General features: G+C 38.0%; 1 protein-coding gene across 1 annotated transcript in view; it reads left to right on the top strand.

Moving 5' to 3' along the window:
• Nucleotides 1-6,322: 6,322 nt before the first annotated feature.
• Nucleotides 6,323-20,592, top strand: part of Kctd16 (potassium channel tetramerization domain containing 16) — a 266,143-nt gene continuing 251,873 nt past the window's right edge. Inside the window, exon 1 of the mRNA XM_027927857.2 lies at nt 6,323-7,154. Within this exon, the coding sequence (XP_027783658.1) occupies nt 6,323-7,154 (832 nt within the window). The remainder of the gene's footprint in view (nt 7,155-20,592) is intronic.

The raw sequence follows: 20,592 nt of genomic DNA, 5'->3' as shown, positions 1-20,592 counted from the left end.
CAAATGCCACCAGTCAGTTCATTCAAACTAGAAAGGACTAATTAGGTTAAAGTTCTTATAATCTAATCTATTCCTGAATTAGCACAGGAGCTTTTGGGGGACACCCCATACCCAAACCATAATAATCAACTTCATGGTTAAACTGTACAGTCCTAACCTGGACCATTTGTTTCAGAAACACTTCCTTCTACAGAAATGAGTACAGACATATACACATTCCAAAACTATGAATACAGTCAGGAATATTGCCTTTACATCTGAAGAGCAGTACTTTTTTCATAGCAGCATTTTTATTTTACTTGTAAAAATGAGATCTCAAAATGATAGCTCACTTGAAAGAACTTTGTATCCTGTAGGCGTCCATTCAGAGGCACCATGGTGATCCAAACAGCTTTTGCTTTCATTTGTATTTTGTGAGAGTCGATTTCAAGAGTATCTTCAGGGAGAGACTGAGAGAAATGACTAGACTACACGTTTTCGATTACTTCAGACCTTTAACTGGATCAGAGGCTAGGGAGGGTGACCTGGAAGTGCCTCCTCCTTCAACTCTAAGGTTATTCTAGTCTCATCTAAATTCTTTCTCGTAAGGCTTTACATTAACAAGAAGGATTGCTGTTTGCTGCCTTCATCGTTTGTTTCTTACGTAGCAAATTACTTCCTGGGATGTCTTTGAAGACTTGGCAGCTGTATTTTATCTTTATTTTGTCATCAGTCACAGGATCTCTTTAAAGAGAGACAGTTTCATTTTATAGATAGGGTAGCAGAGGCCACCTGAGGTTAAACGGTCTGTCCAAATCATAAGTGAACTACCTAGGACCAAAGGATGCGTATAGCATCAGGCATATTTTGGGACATAAAATTCAGTGCTCAAGAATCTATGACTTTTAAGTTATTTTTTCAATGGTATGATTTTGAATTTGAGTGTGTGCTTGCATGTGATTGCTTGGATTCAAAGATTATATCAAATCCAGCTCTGTATCTCAACTTTCTAGCATCATGCTAGATGCCACACAGGCACTTCATGTATCCACATGGAATGAATAGAATAGTGCCAGGTAAGTAACATCCCTTGCAAAAGATGGTGGTGTTTCCATTTTTGACCATTGGAATACTAATTAGTTTCAGTTCCCCAATGCTGTTGCCCTGTCTCATTCACCAAAGCCTGAAAATCCTCCAATGATTTTGGAAGTAGAATTGAATTTCAATCTTTGAACATGTTTCATAATTTTCTTATGCCTCTACTGGGGTCTAACAACAATGACTACAACTACTTTTACCACTGTTATGAATACTAATGGCATGTATTAAGTATTCACTAAAAGCTATATAATGTGCCAGAGTATTTAAATGCGTCATAATGTTTAATCTGCACAATACACATGGGATGCAGATCTTATTGCCATCTTGCTCTGGCTGAGAGACATTGAATCCCTTGGTCAAAGTCACATAGCTGGCCAGGAAGGGCTCAAAAAGGACTGATGACTGAAACGAGTATTTGATGCTTCCCCTCCATAAACAAAAGCTATTAGATGATGGCCATAATGCAGGATTGCTTGGGGGTACGTAACACCCTGAGTGCACAGCATCTTTGTATGAATAAGTTTATGGGATCAATTCCCTCTCTGAGAGCAAGGATAGTCAGCAAAAAACCTATCTTCGCTTGATGGCACGGAGATACAAGGGTGTGTTAGGTGTGAGGATGTGGGAAATGATCACATGATTTCAAATTATTTTGTCCTTTTGAGAATAAACCCTACAACATTCAGCTATAGGAGTGTATGAAAAGAAGGGGTGAGGAAGCAGAAGCTAAGATTCATCGTATCAATTTTACAATTTACCTGGGTTACGTCTTGAAGTTCTAGGAGCCCGAATATCGTGAAAGAAGGATGGAGTGTTCTTTCTTGCTTTTCCCCTAAGAGAAATCTGTTACTGTCTGTTATTCAGCCTTCGGCCAAATGTGCCATCCCAGTGTTTCAGCAGAGGGAGCTGCCAGGAGAGAATAATAACACTAGTGGTGCTATCTGCTGACAGGAAGGACAGGAATACGCTTGCAGCCTGGGCTTGGCTCCCTGCCTCCTCTGAAGGTTCACTGACAGCCTCCCAGAGACACACTGGCCTGCTTACCCCAGCACTATTTAAGTCTCTCTGAATGGTGTATGGCTTTCTTTCCTTCAAGCCTTTTATCTTCTAAATCTCACCCCTCCTTTGTTTGAGTCCCTGAGACAAAAAGAACAAGGACTAACTCACATCAAGATGGTTAACCTGAGGTCTGTGGACCCAACAGGAGCAGGCTGCAGGCCAATCTCTAAACAACCCCCTGATTCCTCAGGAGGGGAAAGGCTCAGGTATCTTGAATTCTTGAGGCTCTGTGTGATTTAAAAAGTAGACATTCCCAAAGAGAGCTGCCAAAGCAGTTCTTCGTTATTAATAGGGAGCATGTTGGCACAAAACAATATAATGCAATATAACTGGAAAACAGAATATTTGTGAATATTTATTATTATTGTTGTTGTTGTTTATTAAAAATTCAGACTGTGTTTTAGATACCTCAGCACATCACAGGCTACAAGCTTATGGTAGTCTGGTGAACGTTTTATGTTTCTCTGTCTTCAGAGTATGTCTCTGTGAGTGTATGTGTAAGCATATTTCAAAAGAAGTTTTATAGTAAAAATTTGAGGTTTCTTGAGGTGTGAATCACTGGCTCACCTGGCTCCTCTTTTACTCAGCTCTTTCTGTGAGCCTCCGTCCTGACATTAACATATGCTTTGTGTTAATTTCTTAGATCTCATCAGACCATTTAAAAAATTAACAATTACTTATCTCAAAAATAACTTAATCTCCAATAAATAGAACTCTTCATTTATGAAATTAAGAATATTATTCTTTTAAATTGTAAAATCTTTTAGGCTTGCAATTTAAATTGATTGATTAAAATTACTTGCTTTTAAAAACATATAGTAATTTTGATATTCTTTTCATTTTCTTTACTTATGTCTTCTTATCCCTCGTCTGAAATATATAAGGTTGAAAATAAGACATTGATCATACCAAATGTGCAGTGGACTGAAGCCTATTCTGCTACTCTGCAGCAGACTCTGGAAATTATGTCCCTCTTTGATTCTTAGTTTCTGTCTTTAATGGCTTGCAATTTAAATTGGAATGGTTAATGTCCATTTCTCAAGTCTTTTTTTAGATTTGAAAGACTGATTTTTCTTACTCTCTTCTCTACCTCTTGCCATACTAGTTCCATAATATTTTAATACCTGACCTTCAAAGCTATTGTCATGGTGTACTGATCCACTCTTTTAAGAATGAAAGAAAACAAAAGCATTTGCCTACTTTAACCAAAACCAGCACTTAATAGGCCTAGATTTAGATTTATTTTTCCTTAACAAGTTGGTAATTAAATGTTTATTTCATTGTCATTGTGAATAGTGCATGTCAAGTAAACTCAAATCACTATTAAAAACTTAAAAATAAAAGCAAAGTTTGTTTAAAAAAATTTTTTGGCTCTGCTGAGTTCCCATGTATTGGATCTGCACTGGTACTTTGGGGCACTAGATGGCGATATAAGTGCACCACATAACAAATATTTCCTTGATTGGTCCAGCAGTAAAATCCTGATGATTGAGGCCAGAACAGGTTAATGCATTAGTTAAGGAAACGAAGTCAAATATAATCAGGTGTTGGAGTGTTAGCTAATATTCTGAATGTGTTCAGTAACCCAATGCTTATTGAAAGAAAAAAAATTGTTAAAACAGAAATTAACTTATCCAACTTTTGAGTCCATCTTCAAGCTAATTCTGGGGACAAGGTTGGCCATAAACACAGGTATCCCATCAGATAAATGCATCCAATTCATACATTCCTCTCCATTTTTGGTTTTTATTTTTTTAAATAGCAATTGTTTGGGATGGAGTATGCCTCACATATATTATTCATTGATGAAGTAGTATATTCTCATCAGGAATGTGAGCCCTAAGATACTGGTGTTTTAAAGGGGAAATGGCAGACTTACTGTAAGCTGTTGGCTGGACCATTATTGACTGGCAGGCTCAACTGGAAGCACTTTGTTAGTGGATTAGGTTGCCCTGGAAATGCCTTCCTGACACTCTAATGATGCACTTAAGGGAGCCCTCTGGGACAAGAGTAAAATGTCTCTTAGCAGGCATGCCTTCCACCAGAGTCCTCTTGGGATAAGTTGGGAGGGGGCAGGGCTATGTCCAAAGATACTCAGTAAGGAAATAGCCCAGAAATGGTTGCAGGTAGCAATTTCTTACAGGTAAGCCAAGAGATAATGACTTACTGTTATAAATTGTGGGCATTCTTTTTCTATGGGTGTCAATGCTTCATTTTGAAAGAGCATCATTAATTCCTATATGGTTTTTATTTTCTGGTTTTTCTTTGCTGGGAGTGGCAGTGGCAGATGGATGAAAAAAAATAGAGTATTCGATTGGATGAGGAGGGTATTTGAGTGAATATGATTTTAATCAAAGGAATAAAAACACTATGGCTTGCATATTGGGTCATTCAGTGGGATTTTTTTAAAAAGAGCTTTAGAGGGGAAATGTGCCCTTTAGCAGAAATTCAGTGTATGTGGAAATGATTTGTTTGAAGATTTTTCAAATGAAAATCACTTGTGTCAATCTCATTTCGGAGTGGAGGGTTATTGCTGTGTGTGTCAGTGTTGGGCTGTTGGGGGTGTTGGGGTGGGGGTAAGGACAAGAAAGAAATGGCAAAGAAAAGGCCCTTGGAAACTCCAGACTCCAGGACAGGACAGGGAGGGAAGTGGCTGAGCCTCTCAGCGTCCCAGCCCCAAGCCCGGAGCTAAGCGCCTGGAAGTCGCGTGCCCACCACTGGGTGCAGCGTCCCCGTCAGTCCTGGCAACCTGTCACTGAGGAGGACGTGACTCGGAGCTGCCTCCGCTTTCTCTAAGCATATTCCTTTAAGATGATGTAATAGTCATTTCCCTGGATGGTTTCTTGCCTGCACTGCTGAAACAACAGCATCCGAACTGCACTGGGAACTGTGGAACCACCCAGCTCCGTCGCTGGAGAAGCCGGAGCCGCGAGCCCCCCGCCGGCCTCTCCGCGCTGCTGCGGCCTCCGGCTGGGCTCCCACCGGTGCGAACATGGGAGTCCCTTTGCCCTTGCCGGCAGGTGGGCTGGCTACCTGGGACCCCAGCCCGGCACATCTGTCTGTCTTTCTCCTGCTGGGCTTTCTGAAAAGCTTCTAAGTCCCGGTACCTCTTGCAACTCTCCTGTTTTAAGGATCCTTTTTGAAGGTTTGTTTTTTTTCTGGAGAAGCTTTGGTTGAATATTTTTACTGTTTTACTTCTTCAACCCAACCTCTTCTCATCATCGTTTAACTTTTTTGTGACTTGTTTTAACTTGAGATCGAGAGTGAATACATACACATACCTGCATATATAAAAATACACATATATACTTACATACATACATATATAAATACATATATAAATATATAATATACAATTATTCTTTCCCAAGAGCACATCTCTCTGGCACTTTTCATTGATACCTCTGTCCTTTACCTGTTCGGAATTTGACAAGATCCAGACTCAGTGTGGCTGTGGATTCTGATTGCTTTCAAATGATTATTTCTTCACAAGAATTGGGTCTCCAGCATTCACCAAGGTAAGCTCCAAGACTTACTGCCTTTCCTGTCCTGATGAAAAAAGATCCCCTTTTAGAAGTTGAAAATTGTATATTCCTTTTTAATGCAGAAATTCAAATGGGGTTGTTTTTATTACTAATTGCTTGAGACAGAAGCTTATGGGTAAACATATAGACACAAAATACCATAAGAGAAGCTACAATTTAGTTGAGAAATGGCTGAAATCGGTAGTACCAGGGCTGCTTATGTAAAATAATCTCTCTCCCTCCATCTCTTTCCCCCTCCCTCCCCCTCTCTTTCCTCTCTCCAGAGGTCTCTCTTTTTCTGACTCATTCTGGGTTTGAGGACATAATTTTGTCTCTTTTCCTTCAGATCTCTGAGTACCTGGGAACTTGGCCTGCCTTGGCTACTAAGCTTGATGGAAGATCTGATGTAGATGAGTTGATTGTATTCCATGAAGTGATAGCTCAACATCAGCCAGGGTTCAAAGTACTTTTTCAGCATCACTTCACCTGTGGACTCTTCTAAATTTTTCTTTACTGGGGGGAAAAAACCTGGGGTAAGAGGAGATCATTTTTAACAAATTAGCATCCTTTCCCCTTCCTTACAAGTGAATGCAAAGGATAAGGCTGTGACTCCATTGGACTGCACCTTTAAGTTAAAATTGCAGAAGAAGAAAGGGACAATGGCTCTGAGTGGAAACTGTAGTCGTTATTATCCTCGAGAACAAGGGGCTGCAGTTCCCAACTCCTTCCCTGAAGTCATAGAGCTGAATGTCGGGGGTCAAGTTTATTTCACTCGCCATTCCACATTAATAAGCATCCCTCATTCCCTCCTGTGGAAAATGTTTTCCCCAAAGAGAGACACAGCTAACGATCTAGCCAAGGACTCCAAGGGAAGGTTTTTCATTGATAGAGATGGATTCTTGTTCCGTTATATTCTGGACTATCTCAGGGACAGGCAGGTGGTCCTGCCTGATCACTTTCCAGAACGGGGAAGACTGAAAAGGGAGGCTGAGTACTTCCAGCTTCCAGACTTGGTCAAACTCCTGACCCCAGAGGAAATCAAGCAAAGCCCGGATGAATTCTGCCACAGTGACTTTGAAGATGCCTCCCAGGGAAGTGACACAAGAATCTGCCCCACTTCCTCCATGCTCCCTGCTGATCGCAAGTGGGGCTTCATTACTGTGGGTTACAGGGGATCCTGCACCTTGGGCAGAGAGGGGCAGGCAGATGCCAAGTTTCGGAGAGTTCCCCGGATTTTGGTGTGTGGAAGGATTTCCTTGGCAAAGGAAGTCTTTGGAGAAACTTTGAATGAAAGCAGAGACCCTGACCGAGCCCCAGAAAGATACACCTCCAGATTTTATCTCAAATTCAAGCATCTGGAAAGGGCTTTTGATATGTTGTCAGAGTGTGGATTCCACATGGTGGCCTGTAACTCATCGGTGACAGCATCTTTCGTCAACCAATATACAGATGACAAGATCTGGTCAAGCTACACTGAATACGTCTTCTACCGTAAGTACAAAGGCTTCTATTCATTTTTTGGGTGTATATCAATTCTCTTCATAGATACATTTGGGCTACATGTTCTGTCAGTATCTAAGGACTACCATTTGGGATTGCTATACCTCTTGAACTATAGCTAGAGTACTAGAGATTACAATTAAGCTCTCATGGTTTACTTATAGCAACTTCTAAGCTCACAAAATAGTCAAAGGCCTCAGAAATCACAAGGTACAGATATTGGTGTAGGTAATATGTGGATGAAAACAAGCATTTTTGTCTTTTTTGCCAGATATCAAATTATGAAGGTAAGATTGGTGATTATAACTTGGCTGTTGGTCCACGGGGGTTTGGTAGTGTCAGAGTGGAGAAAGTACTGCTGTCTTCTCTTTGAGCTGAACTTTGGGGTCCATTAAGCCGATTCGTAAAGACTTTCTTTCATCAGGGACTCTGAGAACACAAATGCATGTTGCACTGAGTGATGTGGTCTTGGCTAGATGGCAGTACAGACTGCTGAAAATCCCCTTTCCTCCCCCCAAGTCTGAAATTGGCTTTTTATGGGTTTTACAAATCTGCTGTTTGATTCGTTCGCATTTTGTACTGAGACTTGAGTTGCACTGCAGACTTAATTAAGCTGAACTTCATTTAAGATCCATCTGAAAGGAACTACATCCTTGAGAATTGTCAATCACAGGCAAACACCTTCAGACAGCTGAGGTGATAGAGTTACTGACATAAAAAGAGACCAGAGTGGGAAAAAAAGGAAATGGATATACTGATGACTTTTAAGTAGGGATTCTTAGAGTTCGTTTTTTTGCTTAAATAAAGACTTATGGTGCAGATTGCATTGTGTTTTTGAAATGGCATTATTCAAAATTATAAACTGCAAGCCATTGATCTCTATAGGAAGGATAGTAAATCAGCCTATACTGTTTTCTGCTTGGTCTAACTGCTGATTTTCAGTAGCCTAGGGATTAGGTGAAGTGAATTCCATAAAGAATATGTTTCTAGTGTTAATATTTAATTGTCTATATTATCATTTGAAAACAAATGTCTAAATTTCTTTGAACATAAAAGTGAAACTGAATTTCTTGAACTGTTTTTGCCTACAGTTGTTTTTATTCATTTGGAGATCATATTGGCCATCCTGATAGAGATGACAGGGTTATCACACATTTGGTTATTTTAGAAGTGAAGACATGTGAATTGCATAGACAAAACAGCCTGTGTGGAAAAATTAAATAAGTTCAGGAGACACTGATGTGTAATAACAAACATTATTTGGTCCAATAACCCTATCTATGGCCTTTATCTATAATCTATATCTTCCTGTATGCCAGAGTGTAGTTACCAGATACTGCTTTCTTCCTTCTGGCATATTTCTCACTAGCATAGAGATAAGACCCTGGCTTTTTAGCCTTCTGTAAAGAAACTGGCGTTATCTGTGATTCTGTAGAACAAATATCTTTTCCAAACTTTTGGGGATAATGCATCTTAGAGAGTTCAAATACAGCTTTGCGATACCCACCATGTCTCCAATTTCTAATATATGAAAACTTATTCTTTCAAGAAGCTTCTATCAAATAAATGAAAACATATCACTCATACCCTCCAAAAGGACCACCGTGAGTTTTTTAATCACTTGCCTACATAAATGGGACACTCAATCATAAATGTATTTTCCTATTAGTTCAGTGTTCATCAAGAGCTCATCCGCTTAACATTATGTTCTCTTTAGATTGCTCTGGAAACACTCTGTTCTCCTGATCATATAATTGCTTCCTTCTTTGTTGGATTGCTGAGAGGTTATGGAGGTAATAGTTTACTCTTCATCTTTCCATGCATAGGCTAGTAAAAATGCACATACCAACAGTATATATCTTGCCAATCATACATTTCTCCTTTGTACCCAACACCAAGAGTTAAATGTTAACTCTTCCTCTGTCTTAGGACCAATAAACTGACAGCTGGCTTTCTAGGGTGCATAACAGCTTCTGTGCAGCTGCTTAGCCATAATTATTTAATTAGAAGCTGCCAACTGTGCCTATATAAGCATTAATTCATCAAGCTGTTGTATACGAGTTAATGGGCTGAAACCATGGGAGGTGCTCTAAAGCAGGGAGTTGACTGCATGCAGAGATCCTTTTCACAGAGGAACTCAACTTCCTCCTGAGTTGAATGGGGAAGGGGAGGAACACACACACACACACACACTTCTTAGATCCAGAAAATTAATTCCAAGCAATCAGACCCTTCCAATATCCCAATAATAATGCAAAATCACTTTGCCTGGGTCCACATCTTAGTTAAAAAAAAAAAAAAAGAAAGAAAGAAACAAGATCTTTGTGCTTTGCATATGGTGTTTGACAGCCATTGGGGAAGACCTCTTCTTTCTCCATTTACCTGTTTTCCATCCAAATCTTCCATGAGGAATTTGGGAGACAAAAATCTGCCTATCAGTTATTAAGAGGTTAGAGTCTTACCTCATTGAAATTTTCATGGGCAGTTAGAACTGGTGGTTAGCATTGGGTAAATTTCAGTATTTTGTTAATGTAGACCTAAGAACAATGTAAAAACAACTGGTACTTGTATGTTTGTTTACATCACTCACACACCAAAATATGATATGTGATATACTATGGACTATGATTCACCTCTCTGGAACATAGATAAGCACCTGTCTTAGCATTGCTTCAAAATATGCCCTTTGTTTTTATTATGTTTTAATAATATTATATTTTATTATGTTTTAATAATATTAAGATACCTTTTATCCTTTCCCACACAATTGGTTAAATAATATCTCCTTTTTCTTCACATATTACATAGAAGGTGATATCATAAACATTAGACAATTCTTCTTGCTTCACCTCTAAATAAAAAGGGAGTTAAGTAATTTAGAAAGAGAAATCTTGATTTTGAGATAGACGCTCCAAAACCATCACATCACTTAGGAACAAAATCACAGATGCATGGAAACAAATGAACCCCGTCTTTCCAGTACCATCTTCCAATTCCTAAAGGAGTAGAAAGATTGTTCTTGGTTTAAGAGAATGATGCACATTTCTTTAAGCCTGCTCATGAGTGAACTACTTCAGATGAATACCTGAAAGTACTTTGATTCAAAGGCATTTGCCTCTAATAAAATCTTGATAACATGACCACAAGTAAGGAACTTAATTCATGGGACACTTTACTACAAAAATACACACTCTAAATTCTGTGAGTTATAGAAACAGAACCCTATTTATCATCTTTTCCACAAATGAATGTTTGTAGGTTTCTTTTAACCTTTCTTCACTTTATTTCCTTAAATTTAAAGGGTTGTTTCCACAAAAGTCTCTAAATTACATACACAGTATATATCTTCAGGCCTGTTGATTAAGATAGGGTGTTGGCAAAAAGTAAATCAGGAAATTATTTCCCACTTAGAATTCAGCTGTGTTTTTGTACTGGGGAAAAATATATGGTTATGTCCACTATGAATAATTTACTTGATATTGATCATAAAACTTTCAATTAAAGGGTATACTTTCAAAGCAAAGCAGGGGGGAGTACATCTATCTTGAAATGATTCTACCTCTTTTTCTCCTGATTACTTGAAAGATACTGATGTCTTCAATTGTTATTGCCATAGAGATACAATGTTGGTACATTCAAAATGGAACAGCAGGGAGAAGGTAGCCAGAACTGTGAAGAATGTGAGCCTGGGTCTCTACCAACACCTCCATCTCCATCTCTGCTTTCTGTAGCTTTTTTATGTCCTCTCAACTTAAGTGCTCTTTTTACCTTCTGCTCAAGTCACTCCTGCTACCAAGTTCTTTCTCCCCATGCTATAATCACAACTTGTCAGGATGACTTCTGCTCTGTCATTACACTTAGAATGCTTTCAAGGCTCAGGGCAACTTTCCCTAGAGATACTTGTGCCTAAGAGCACTTTTAATAGTTGAGTATCAGGCAGCCTTTTAGCTATAAAGAAATGTTCTTAAGAATTGAGGCTTCTTAATTTATAATTTAAGAAAATGCACAATTTGAGTACACAGTTACATCATGAAGTCTGTCTAGACCTGCTGCTCAGGCAGGTATTGGATGGTAACCGTGCAGGAGTAATGTTGTAATTTTTCTTATTTCTTTAAGATGCTGTGCCCTGAGAATCTTAATATGATAGTGACAAAACATGTTAGTAAAATATTTTATTATGCTGTTTTCACTTGCACAACAAATAAGATCCATTACCCAAGCTCAATCCCTTGTGCGAAGCGATTAAAACAGTTTCTTCCTGGGCCTGTGGCATCACTGAATGAATTTGGCAGCAAGAGACTGTCAGTATCTAATCAGAAAAGGGAGAAGGTCTCAGAGTCTGCCATCGAGTGTCCTGATATGTTAAAAAAAAAAAAAGCATTTATGATTGGAAAGAGAGGACCGCATATTCCTGACAGTCTAATTAGGTTTAGATTTTATCAAAGAAATCAGAAATGGAGCAGCTGAGACTGCCACAAAGCTCCAGACACAAAACACCTCCGAACACCTCCAAACACAGAACATGGAGAGAAACGACTGCTTATGAGAGTAACCAGGCCAACGCTCAGGAAGAAGCTGTGCTGAAATTGATAGACCAATGCTCAGCTTTTGCATCATGACTCACTGTTGCTCTTTTTCTTCTTCTGTCTTTACTATGGCTTTCCTGAAGTCCTGAATTTCTTAGGAAGTAAGTTTAGATTTTTTTTATTACATAAAAATTTTAAATGCAAATAAAGTAGAGATAATAGTAAAATGAACTTCCATGTATTAACTAATATCCATCTCCATAATCACAATTATCAGTATAGGATGATCTTGCTTCATCTATATTTCTACATGCTTTCCCTCCAGTACACACTGAATTATTTTTGAAGCAAATGCCAGATATCAATCATTGAATTCATCCACAAATACTAAAGTACATATTTCTAAAATGTAACAAATTTAAAACAACACAATATCATTATTACATATAAAATTAAGAATTCTTAGCTACCATCAGATATCTAGTCAGTGTTCAAAGTTTCCTGAAGTCTCTTAAAGTTGTTTTGTTTCAGTCAAGACAAATCCAAGTGAAGCCCATCAGTTATACTTGGTTGCTTTATTTCTTTATTCTCTTTCATAATTAAAAAAGTTGCATAACTTATATGCAACAAAATGGCAAAATACGTACATCCCTTTCTGCCTCTGTTTTTATGCTGTTTTTTGTTTTTGTTTTTGACAATCTATTTGTTCTAAGAATCAGTTTTTTTTCCCATATCAACTATCTTACATTTTGTGTTTTACTGATCTGTTTCTGAAATCTCTGTGATGTCACTGATACTATTTTTTCCCCCATAAACTTTTTAGATCTAGACTAGATTCTAGAAGCTTGATCTGATTTGGTTTCAGTATTTCTGGCAAGAAATATTCATTGGTGATGGCAAGTGCATTTTTAATTTATGTTGGTGAACTGAAATGCTATATGTTATGGAGGCAAGGTAAAAACATCTTTTTTATTGTTAGCTTTCACATATTCATTAGATGAATAAATAGCAATTGGGTCTTTTCTCTCCATTGTCCAAGTTGATTCCTAGGAGAAAACAAGTGATTCAAGAAGCCCCTACTTTTCCTTCCAGTCATTCAAGAACAATCTAGTATTCCATAGTTGTTCTCATCTTTGGACTGGGCTGCCATTAGGGGTACAGTGAGCTTGCCAAGATATGTACTCTGTCCTGTTGACTGTGAGCAGGAATCATTTTGGATGGGAAAGTTCACCTTCTGCCTATTCTAATTTTACATTTGAGTATCTTTGGATTCTTTCAACTGTGCTGAAGCTCCAATGAATTCACCATCTGTGTTTCCCAAATCTCTTCTCTCTCTGTGTTTCTTATCTCAGTAAATGGCATCATCAGTCACCAGCTGCCAAAGGAAGAATGAAACCTAGATGATGTCGCTTAGTCTTCCTTTTCCTCAGTAACTTTCTCTTATCTATGACCAGTCCCCTGGTTTCTCCTCCTTCAATTTCCTTAGGTTTATTCACTTCTTTCTAACCTTACTGCTGCTGCTCTGGCCCAGGCCATCAGTGGTGCTTTTTTAGACTACTTCAAAGAAACTTAAATTGTCTTCTCCACCCCTTCCAGTGTTGTCTTCTTTGGATCTATTCTCCCTGTTGCAAATATGGTAAGATTTCTCAACTGGGAGTTTGACCCTGTCACTCCTTGGTTGAAAGTTCTTCATTGCCTCACAACTACTATTTTTCTACCTAAACACAAGCTCCTTCACATGAACCGCTGCCCTTTATAAGGTGACCTCTGCTTCCATCTCCTGTCTCTACTGTTGTCATCCTGCCCCTTGCATTTTAAACTTAGCTGTAATAGATCTCTTTCAGTTCCTGGTACACATGTGCTTCTTCAGTTTTGTACATGGTATCCCCTCTGCTTTGATTTAACTAAATATTTAAGGTCCTGACTAGAGCATTTTCTAAGAAGCCTTCTAAGCCTACCATATCTGGGTAGGGAACCTTTTTTCTTTATCTCATAGGTCCCTACTTTCCTCCACCATTGTATAAATAATAATTGATATGCTTATTTACCTGTCTTTCCAAATGTAAGCTCTGTGAAGATAGAAACTGTGTCCATCAAGTCATCATAGTACTTGGTACTTATCTAGTGCAAATGTAGGTATTCTGTAAATATTTCTTGAATAAGAAGAAGGAGAAGGAGGAGAAGAAAAAGGCCTACCGAAATATTCTGTTATGATAATAAATTGTACTATCTCAAATGTATCAAGATAAAAATCTCAGCAGAACTAGAAAACAATGATAGTATGCCTTTAATAATAACAATAATGATATTTCCTAAGTTTCTCTGAGTGCTAAGCATTTTACAAACAAACTGGAATTCTCACTGCATGTGTTCCACTCTCAGCACCTGTACAAAGATTCCAGCTCTAGGGAACTGAGAAACATATTTGCCAGCAGCAAAAATCTCCTGTGGTCTCCTTTTAGATGCTTCATCCAAGCAGGATCAAATTGAACTGGGTGGGGCCAGTGCTTAAGGAAAAGCCCATGAGGGACTGAAGATTTGGAAGAGTACTTCAAAATTGATAAAGTAGCCCCCAAAGGAAAAGAATTATAAAAAAAAAAGAATATAGAGTGTGCTGTGAGAATTGCTTCTTAATTTTCTTGCTGCTGAAGTGTTCCATTTTCTCCCTTCTTCTCTTCCCATAAATGTTAATGACCATTTCTTAAACATAGAGGTAGCATGATATGATGGTTAAGAGCTTGGATTTCTGAGCCCAGATTAAAGTTTGCTATTTGCCCCCAATAAAAGAATGTTGGAGGTCAACTCCCTGCTTTGCCTACTAGCTAGATGATCATTAGCAAATTCCCTTCTTTCTTTATGTGCAAAATGAAGATAAGAATAAGTACTTGACCCATAACATTGTGAGATTCAATAAGTAGACAGGAAGTACTTAAAATAGTGCCTAGCACCCAGTGCTTCAGGAATGTCATTAAGTACACCCATCCTGGAACACCAGCATAGATCAGTCTCAGGCACTTCCTTAAAGTAACTTATCTGATTCTTTCTGATAATCCTCTTGGCTACTTTGTCTAGTCTTTTAATCTATGCATGTTAAGACAAACAAAAATTTTAAAATTTATTTGATAAAAGGAAATTCTGGCTACTTATTTGTTTATTTTGGTATTGAGGATTGAATCCATTGCTGCTTTACAACTGAGCCACATCCCCAGCCCTTTTTATTTTCATCTCGAGACAGGGTCTTGCTAAGTTACTTAGGGCTTTGTAAAATTGTTGAGCTAGTCTCAAACTTGCAGTCTTCTGCCTCAGCCTCCCAAGTTGCTGGTATTACAGGAGTGCACTACCATGCCCAGTTCTGGCTATTTATTTCTAATTGTATAGGAATAAACATAAAAGTAAACCCATCAATTTGAAGTAAAAGGCTTCAAATTAAATGTCACACCATACCTCAATAAATTCATAAAATTACTATGTCAATTTAAAAATACGTATTAGTAATTAAAAATGAATGGACAATAAAGGCTTTATAGTCAAGTAACTCTGTATTTTCTCTTAGCCATTCCAAAATGGAATTCATTAACAATGGCCTTCTCCCCACCTAGATTTCAACCTGTGACTTTTCAGAACCTAGAATAAGATATGGTGGAATTGAAATTTAAAAATGCAATTTAAATTACATATTCAGTCACTGCCAAACTAGAATCACCTTTTATGAATCTCAGCCTAGAGGGTATTTTTTATGGTGACAGAAAATGGTTATTGAGTCTGCCACTGACAATAGGACCACTTAAATTGCTCCAGAAATGAAAACAAGACATTTTGCTCTGCACTGCTCATGGCAGTCCATTGTGGCATTGAAAGGAAATTAGATTGTTAATGGGGGGCAATATCATGTGACCCATTCAAAAGCTACCCCATGTGAAGAAATTTATACTTTTATTCATCAGCCTCATTCCAAAGCAAAAAGTTGGGGTAATTTCTCCAGCCCACTTTATAGCAACCTTTTATTCTAAGTAAATCTGATATAATGTGATTATGAACTAGTTACATTGATAAAATTAGAAGGAAACCCATTGTATATAATTTGGTGGCAACCTGAAGAGGCTCTCAGGCTATTGTATACTGAGTTTTAGACAACACTGTGAACTGATCAGATCAACACCATGAGGCAAGTAAATAGAGAAAAGGAGAGCTGAACTCTGGTAACAGTGTTATGATTTAGATATGAGGTGTACCCCCCAATAGAACAGGTAAGAGAGTTTAGAGGTGAAATGATTGGGTTATGAAAGCCTTAACCTAATCAGTGCATTAATTCACTGATAGGGATTTACGGGGTGGTAACTGGTAGGGTAGGGTGTGGCTGGAGGATGTGGGTTGTTTGGGACATGATTTGGGGGTTTATATTTTATCTCTGTGAGTGGAATAGGCTCTCTCTCTGCTTTTCACTTGCTTTCTTTGCCACATACTTCTGCCATGATGTTCTGCTTCACCTGAAGCCCTGAGGAATGGAGTCATCCCTCTATGGACTGAGAACTCTGAAACTGTGAGCCTCACATAAATTTTTCCTCCTCTAAAATTGTTCTTGTTGGGTCTTTTGGTCACAGACCCAGAAAGCTGACTGAAACAGTTTTTTTTTCTTATGGGGACATGAAAGTGCAGAGAAATTCTAGTGATTAGGACAATAGAAATGGGGCATATGGATGTTAGAGTGTGGCAGAGGCGTGGAATTAAAACCAAGAGAATATTCTTGACTTGGAGAAGTGTTGCAGCATTCTGAAAATACCCCAGACAGAAGAGCTGACCTATAATGCAGAGCATATGGAGCACTGGTCAGGCATCACTGCTGATTTTCTTACAGCTTAAGCATTTGGTTACATCGGTTGAAGACATTTTCCTGGGAGTCTGTGCCTGCAAATTTACACGGTAATGCAAGTGAAAAATAGGATTCAGTTTATGAAATTGCTTTCTAGTCAATTAGATGAAATATCTGTTTTCCCCCTTAAACAGAGGGATACCTGTGTGGTTCAATTTTGTCAAGCTGCAGTAATAAAAAGGGAAGATATTAATTCCTATTTGTCCAGTGAAAGCATGCCTCTGAAACTGAGCAATTTTTTTGCTTGGCTTTTCTGCATAGATATTCCTGTGGCACAAAGAGGTAATGGTTGATAGTAAAATGTATGGTACCTTCAACAGTTTTAGGCCTGCTTTGTATGCTCAAAATTATAAAATATTTACTATATTTGTTTGAAAAGTCTATATTGATTCATACTTAGTGAGGATCTGTCTTATATAAAGTACCTTTCTATAGGACTGTCCACTTGAGATGGGTAGAAATCTGTATGCAAAGAATCAGGATTCTGATTCATAAACTCTTCATGCTAATAATTTTCTAGTATTTATCCACAATCTGCCAGAGAAGTGATTAACAATCTGCCCAGACTTCATTGATTGGAAACTGCAGGCACTTCAAACTTTCCTTCATCTGTACCCTTCACATGTTAAAAAAAATGCAGTGAAGTATAATTTTGTTTTCTAAAACATCTTGACATCCTTTTATCAGAATGACCTTTTGCAATAGGCAGATTTAAGTCTAGCCTTAGTTATTTGTTGAGAGTTCTGTTCACCACTTTCTAACCACACGGTGAAGACCAGGCACTGTGACCTTACTCTGCCTTTTGCTTTTGTGTATATTAAGATCCTAGACATCTTACAAGTAGGCTTAGACACTTCTAGAAATATTTGTTGTACTCAAAATTGCATGAGGATATTCATATAAGGTCAGTGATATCACAGGGCATGTGATCTGGGGAGCAGTCAGATTAATAAATGGGAAAATTTCAAAGAGAGAGCTCTCTTTCCCACATACTAGATTGAATATATGAGAATAGAGAGGGAGCTCCTAATCTGAACTTGGGAGTGTCAGGAACTTAAAGTAGATTTAATATTAATGCTTAGAGAGGACAAAATGCTGAAATCCTTAATGCATTTGTTGACTTTAAGATGCTTACTGATTGAGGAAGTCATAAAAGTTATCTACTAAGATGGCTTTGGAAAACTTTAAGATCATTAACAATCTTGTAATTTCTTATTTAGTTGAATTTTTTCCAACAATACCTAAGTGAACGATTTCAATTATGCCAGGAACCAGTATTGTCCTTTAAAACTCTTCAATCAGGGGCTGGGGCTACGGCTCAGCGAGCAGAGCGCTTGCCTAACACATGTGAGGCACTGAGTTCCATCCTTAGCACAACATAAAATTAAATAAAATAAAGGCATCTACAATGGTGAAAAAATTTTAAAAACAAAACAAAACAAACAAAAAAACCTCTTCAATCCTCAGGCTGGGTTTTGGGCTCAGTGATAGAGTGCTCACCTAGCACTTGTGAAACACTGGGTTTGATTCTCAGCACCACATAAAATATACATAAAATGGAGGTATTGTGTCCATCTACAACTGAAAACAATTAAAGAAAAAAAACTCTTCAATTCTCTCTTCTGTTGAAAACTTTTCCTTATCAAAGTGTATGAGCAAAGTCAGAGTCCAAATGATAGCCTATGACTAGCCATTGAATTTATTTTATTTTATTGGTACCAGGGATTGAACTCAGGGGTATTTTCTTTTTTTAATTTTGATTCAGGGTCTCACTAAGTTGCTTAGGCCATGCTAAGTTGCTGAGGCTGATCTTGGACTCGTGATCCTCCTGCTTTAGCTTCCCAAGCCACTGGTATTACAGATATGCACAAACATGCACAGCTAGTTATTGATTTCAAAAGTACTTTATAATTATATCTGTAGTTCCTTTTATAAAGACTCTTAAAATGGTATGTGTCATTATCATCATCATTATTATTTTAACTTTAAGGATTAATGATTTACTTTGTCAATCTAATGCATAAATCTTTCCCAGTGACTTCCACAGTGTGGAACATACAGGAGGTGTTCAATAAATATTTGTTAAATGAATGAATAAATTCATGACCACATTTTAAAGAAAGAAAATGTAAAATGTAAAATGAATGAGATTTGCTGTTTTACTTGATATTTACTTTTAATCATGAATGTATCTTATGAGCAACGATAAAAATATGGTTGAACATACCAACAATATCAAACTGTTTGGGTAAAAGTCTTGGTTCCATTATTTATACCAGAGAAAATGTGTTAACTTCTGTACTCCTCAAATTGCTTATCTGTAGCTGGAGGATGAGGAAGCTACTCTCAAGGTGGTGTTGTGAGATCTAAGCCAAGCATGAGCCATTTTACCAGCTTTGCTCACATCAGTAGCCAGGCATTTCATTGGTAGATTCTTTTTAGTTCATCTTACAAAAAAGGTGTTTTTTGACCCAGGAGAAACTGAGAATGTGGACCCTGTAGAGTGGAACTTGCCCACCTTCAAAACAGAAGCTGAGTGGTACTCACCAGTATCACTCTGGACAATTACTTCATGATCTCAAAGAAAGAAAAGTTAATCCTGCAACACATGCTCCTCTGGCTCCCTTGGCTCATCTCTCTTGCCTTTATGAAGGCACTTGTCTATCTGCAGTGTCCCCTGAACTGGTCATTTGTCAGTTTTTACAACTGGATGGCCTCTTCTGCACCTCAACATGCTGCACTTGTGTGTCCTCTGCCAAAACACTCTTCCTCCTGCCACTGACCTTTCTGTGTCCTACTTATCCTTCAGGGTCAGGCCTAATGCCTTTTCCTTAAAAGGCCTTCTGCCACCTTCCCAGCAGAAGTAGCCAGAGTTGTCTTAGTTGCACTCTACACAGCACCTTGCTTTTTTCCATACAGCACTGTTCACATCTGTAAGTATTTGTTCAATTTGCTTGTTCATTGTTCCTCTCTTTCTGTAGATAGAAGCTTCAAGGAGGCAGGAGCTATATTTGTCTTCCTCTTTTGTATCCTTGGCACTGAGCACAATACCTGGCATATAAGAGACCCTCAATAAGTTAGATTTTTTCTATCTTGCCTGTCCCACCATGTAAAATTATAATAATAAAATTCCCTCCCATGTTGAAGTCAAGTATGCATATATACATATATAAAAACATTATATATGTATATTGTCTACAGCACATAATATGTAATATATGATAATATGTATAAAATATAACATATATGTGTATATGATTAGGCATCACAGAGATCTTTTATTTTTATTTTTATTTTTTTTCGCTGTAGAGGGACCCAATGCCTTTATTTTGTGTATCTATTTTTATGTGGTGCTGAGGATTGAACCCAGCTTTACACATGCTAGGCAAGTTCTTTACCTCTGAGAAACAACCCTAGGCCCTACATATAGATCTTGTTAGTGTAGTGGAAACAAATGAGAGAAAAAAGACAAAAGGCAATTTAAATCTTGAGAGTGTAAGAGTTGTAGACAACCATGGGGAAAGTTGCTTTGGAAAGTCACTTAACCTCTCCAATCTTCAGAGACCTTAATTGTATGACAGAGATAGTGGATCTATTTAAGAGTCTCATAGGATATTTAGCAAATAAGAGGGCATATGTAAAGTGATTCTGTTGCTTGATCAGACCACAATGGAACATCTATAGAACATCTTAAGGACAGGTAGCTGCAACCAAGGTGGGGGGAGATTTAGTCTTCACATTTAGAAAGATGTTAAAGCATTTAGACATTAGTAGTCAAAATAGGCAAGCAGGTTTAACAAGACTGCAGCACCAGCACTATAATTGTGTAAGGTTGGGCAACATCCAATCAAAATATGTAGGATACATTTTGTTTCCTCCATTGTACAATGTTCATACATGTGTGCTGTGTGAGATACTGGCCAAATGGATAAAAACAAGTTGCTTAGTTAAGCCCTATATACTATAATGCTGGATACTTTTATAAAATCAGAGCATCCTGGCTGGGGTGGAGGGCATACTTTGATTTCATGAC

Source organism: Marmota flaviventris, chromosome 5, assembly GCF_047511675.1.
Source record: "Marmota flaviventris isolate mMarFla1 chromosome 5, mMarFla1.hap1, whole genome shotgun sequence".
Lineage (NCBI taxonomy): Eukaryota > Metazoa > Chordata > Mammalia > Rodentia > Sciuridae > Marmota > Marmota flaviventris.
Note: the sequence above shows the minus strand (reverse complement) of the source record. Positions and strands in the feature narration are given on the sequence as shown.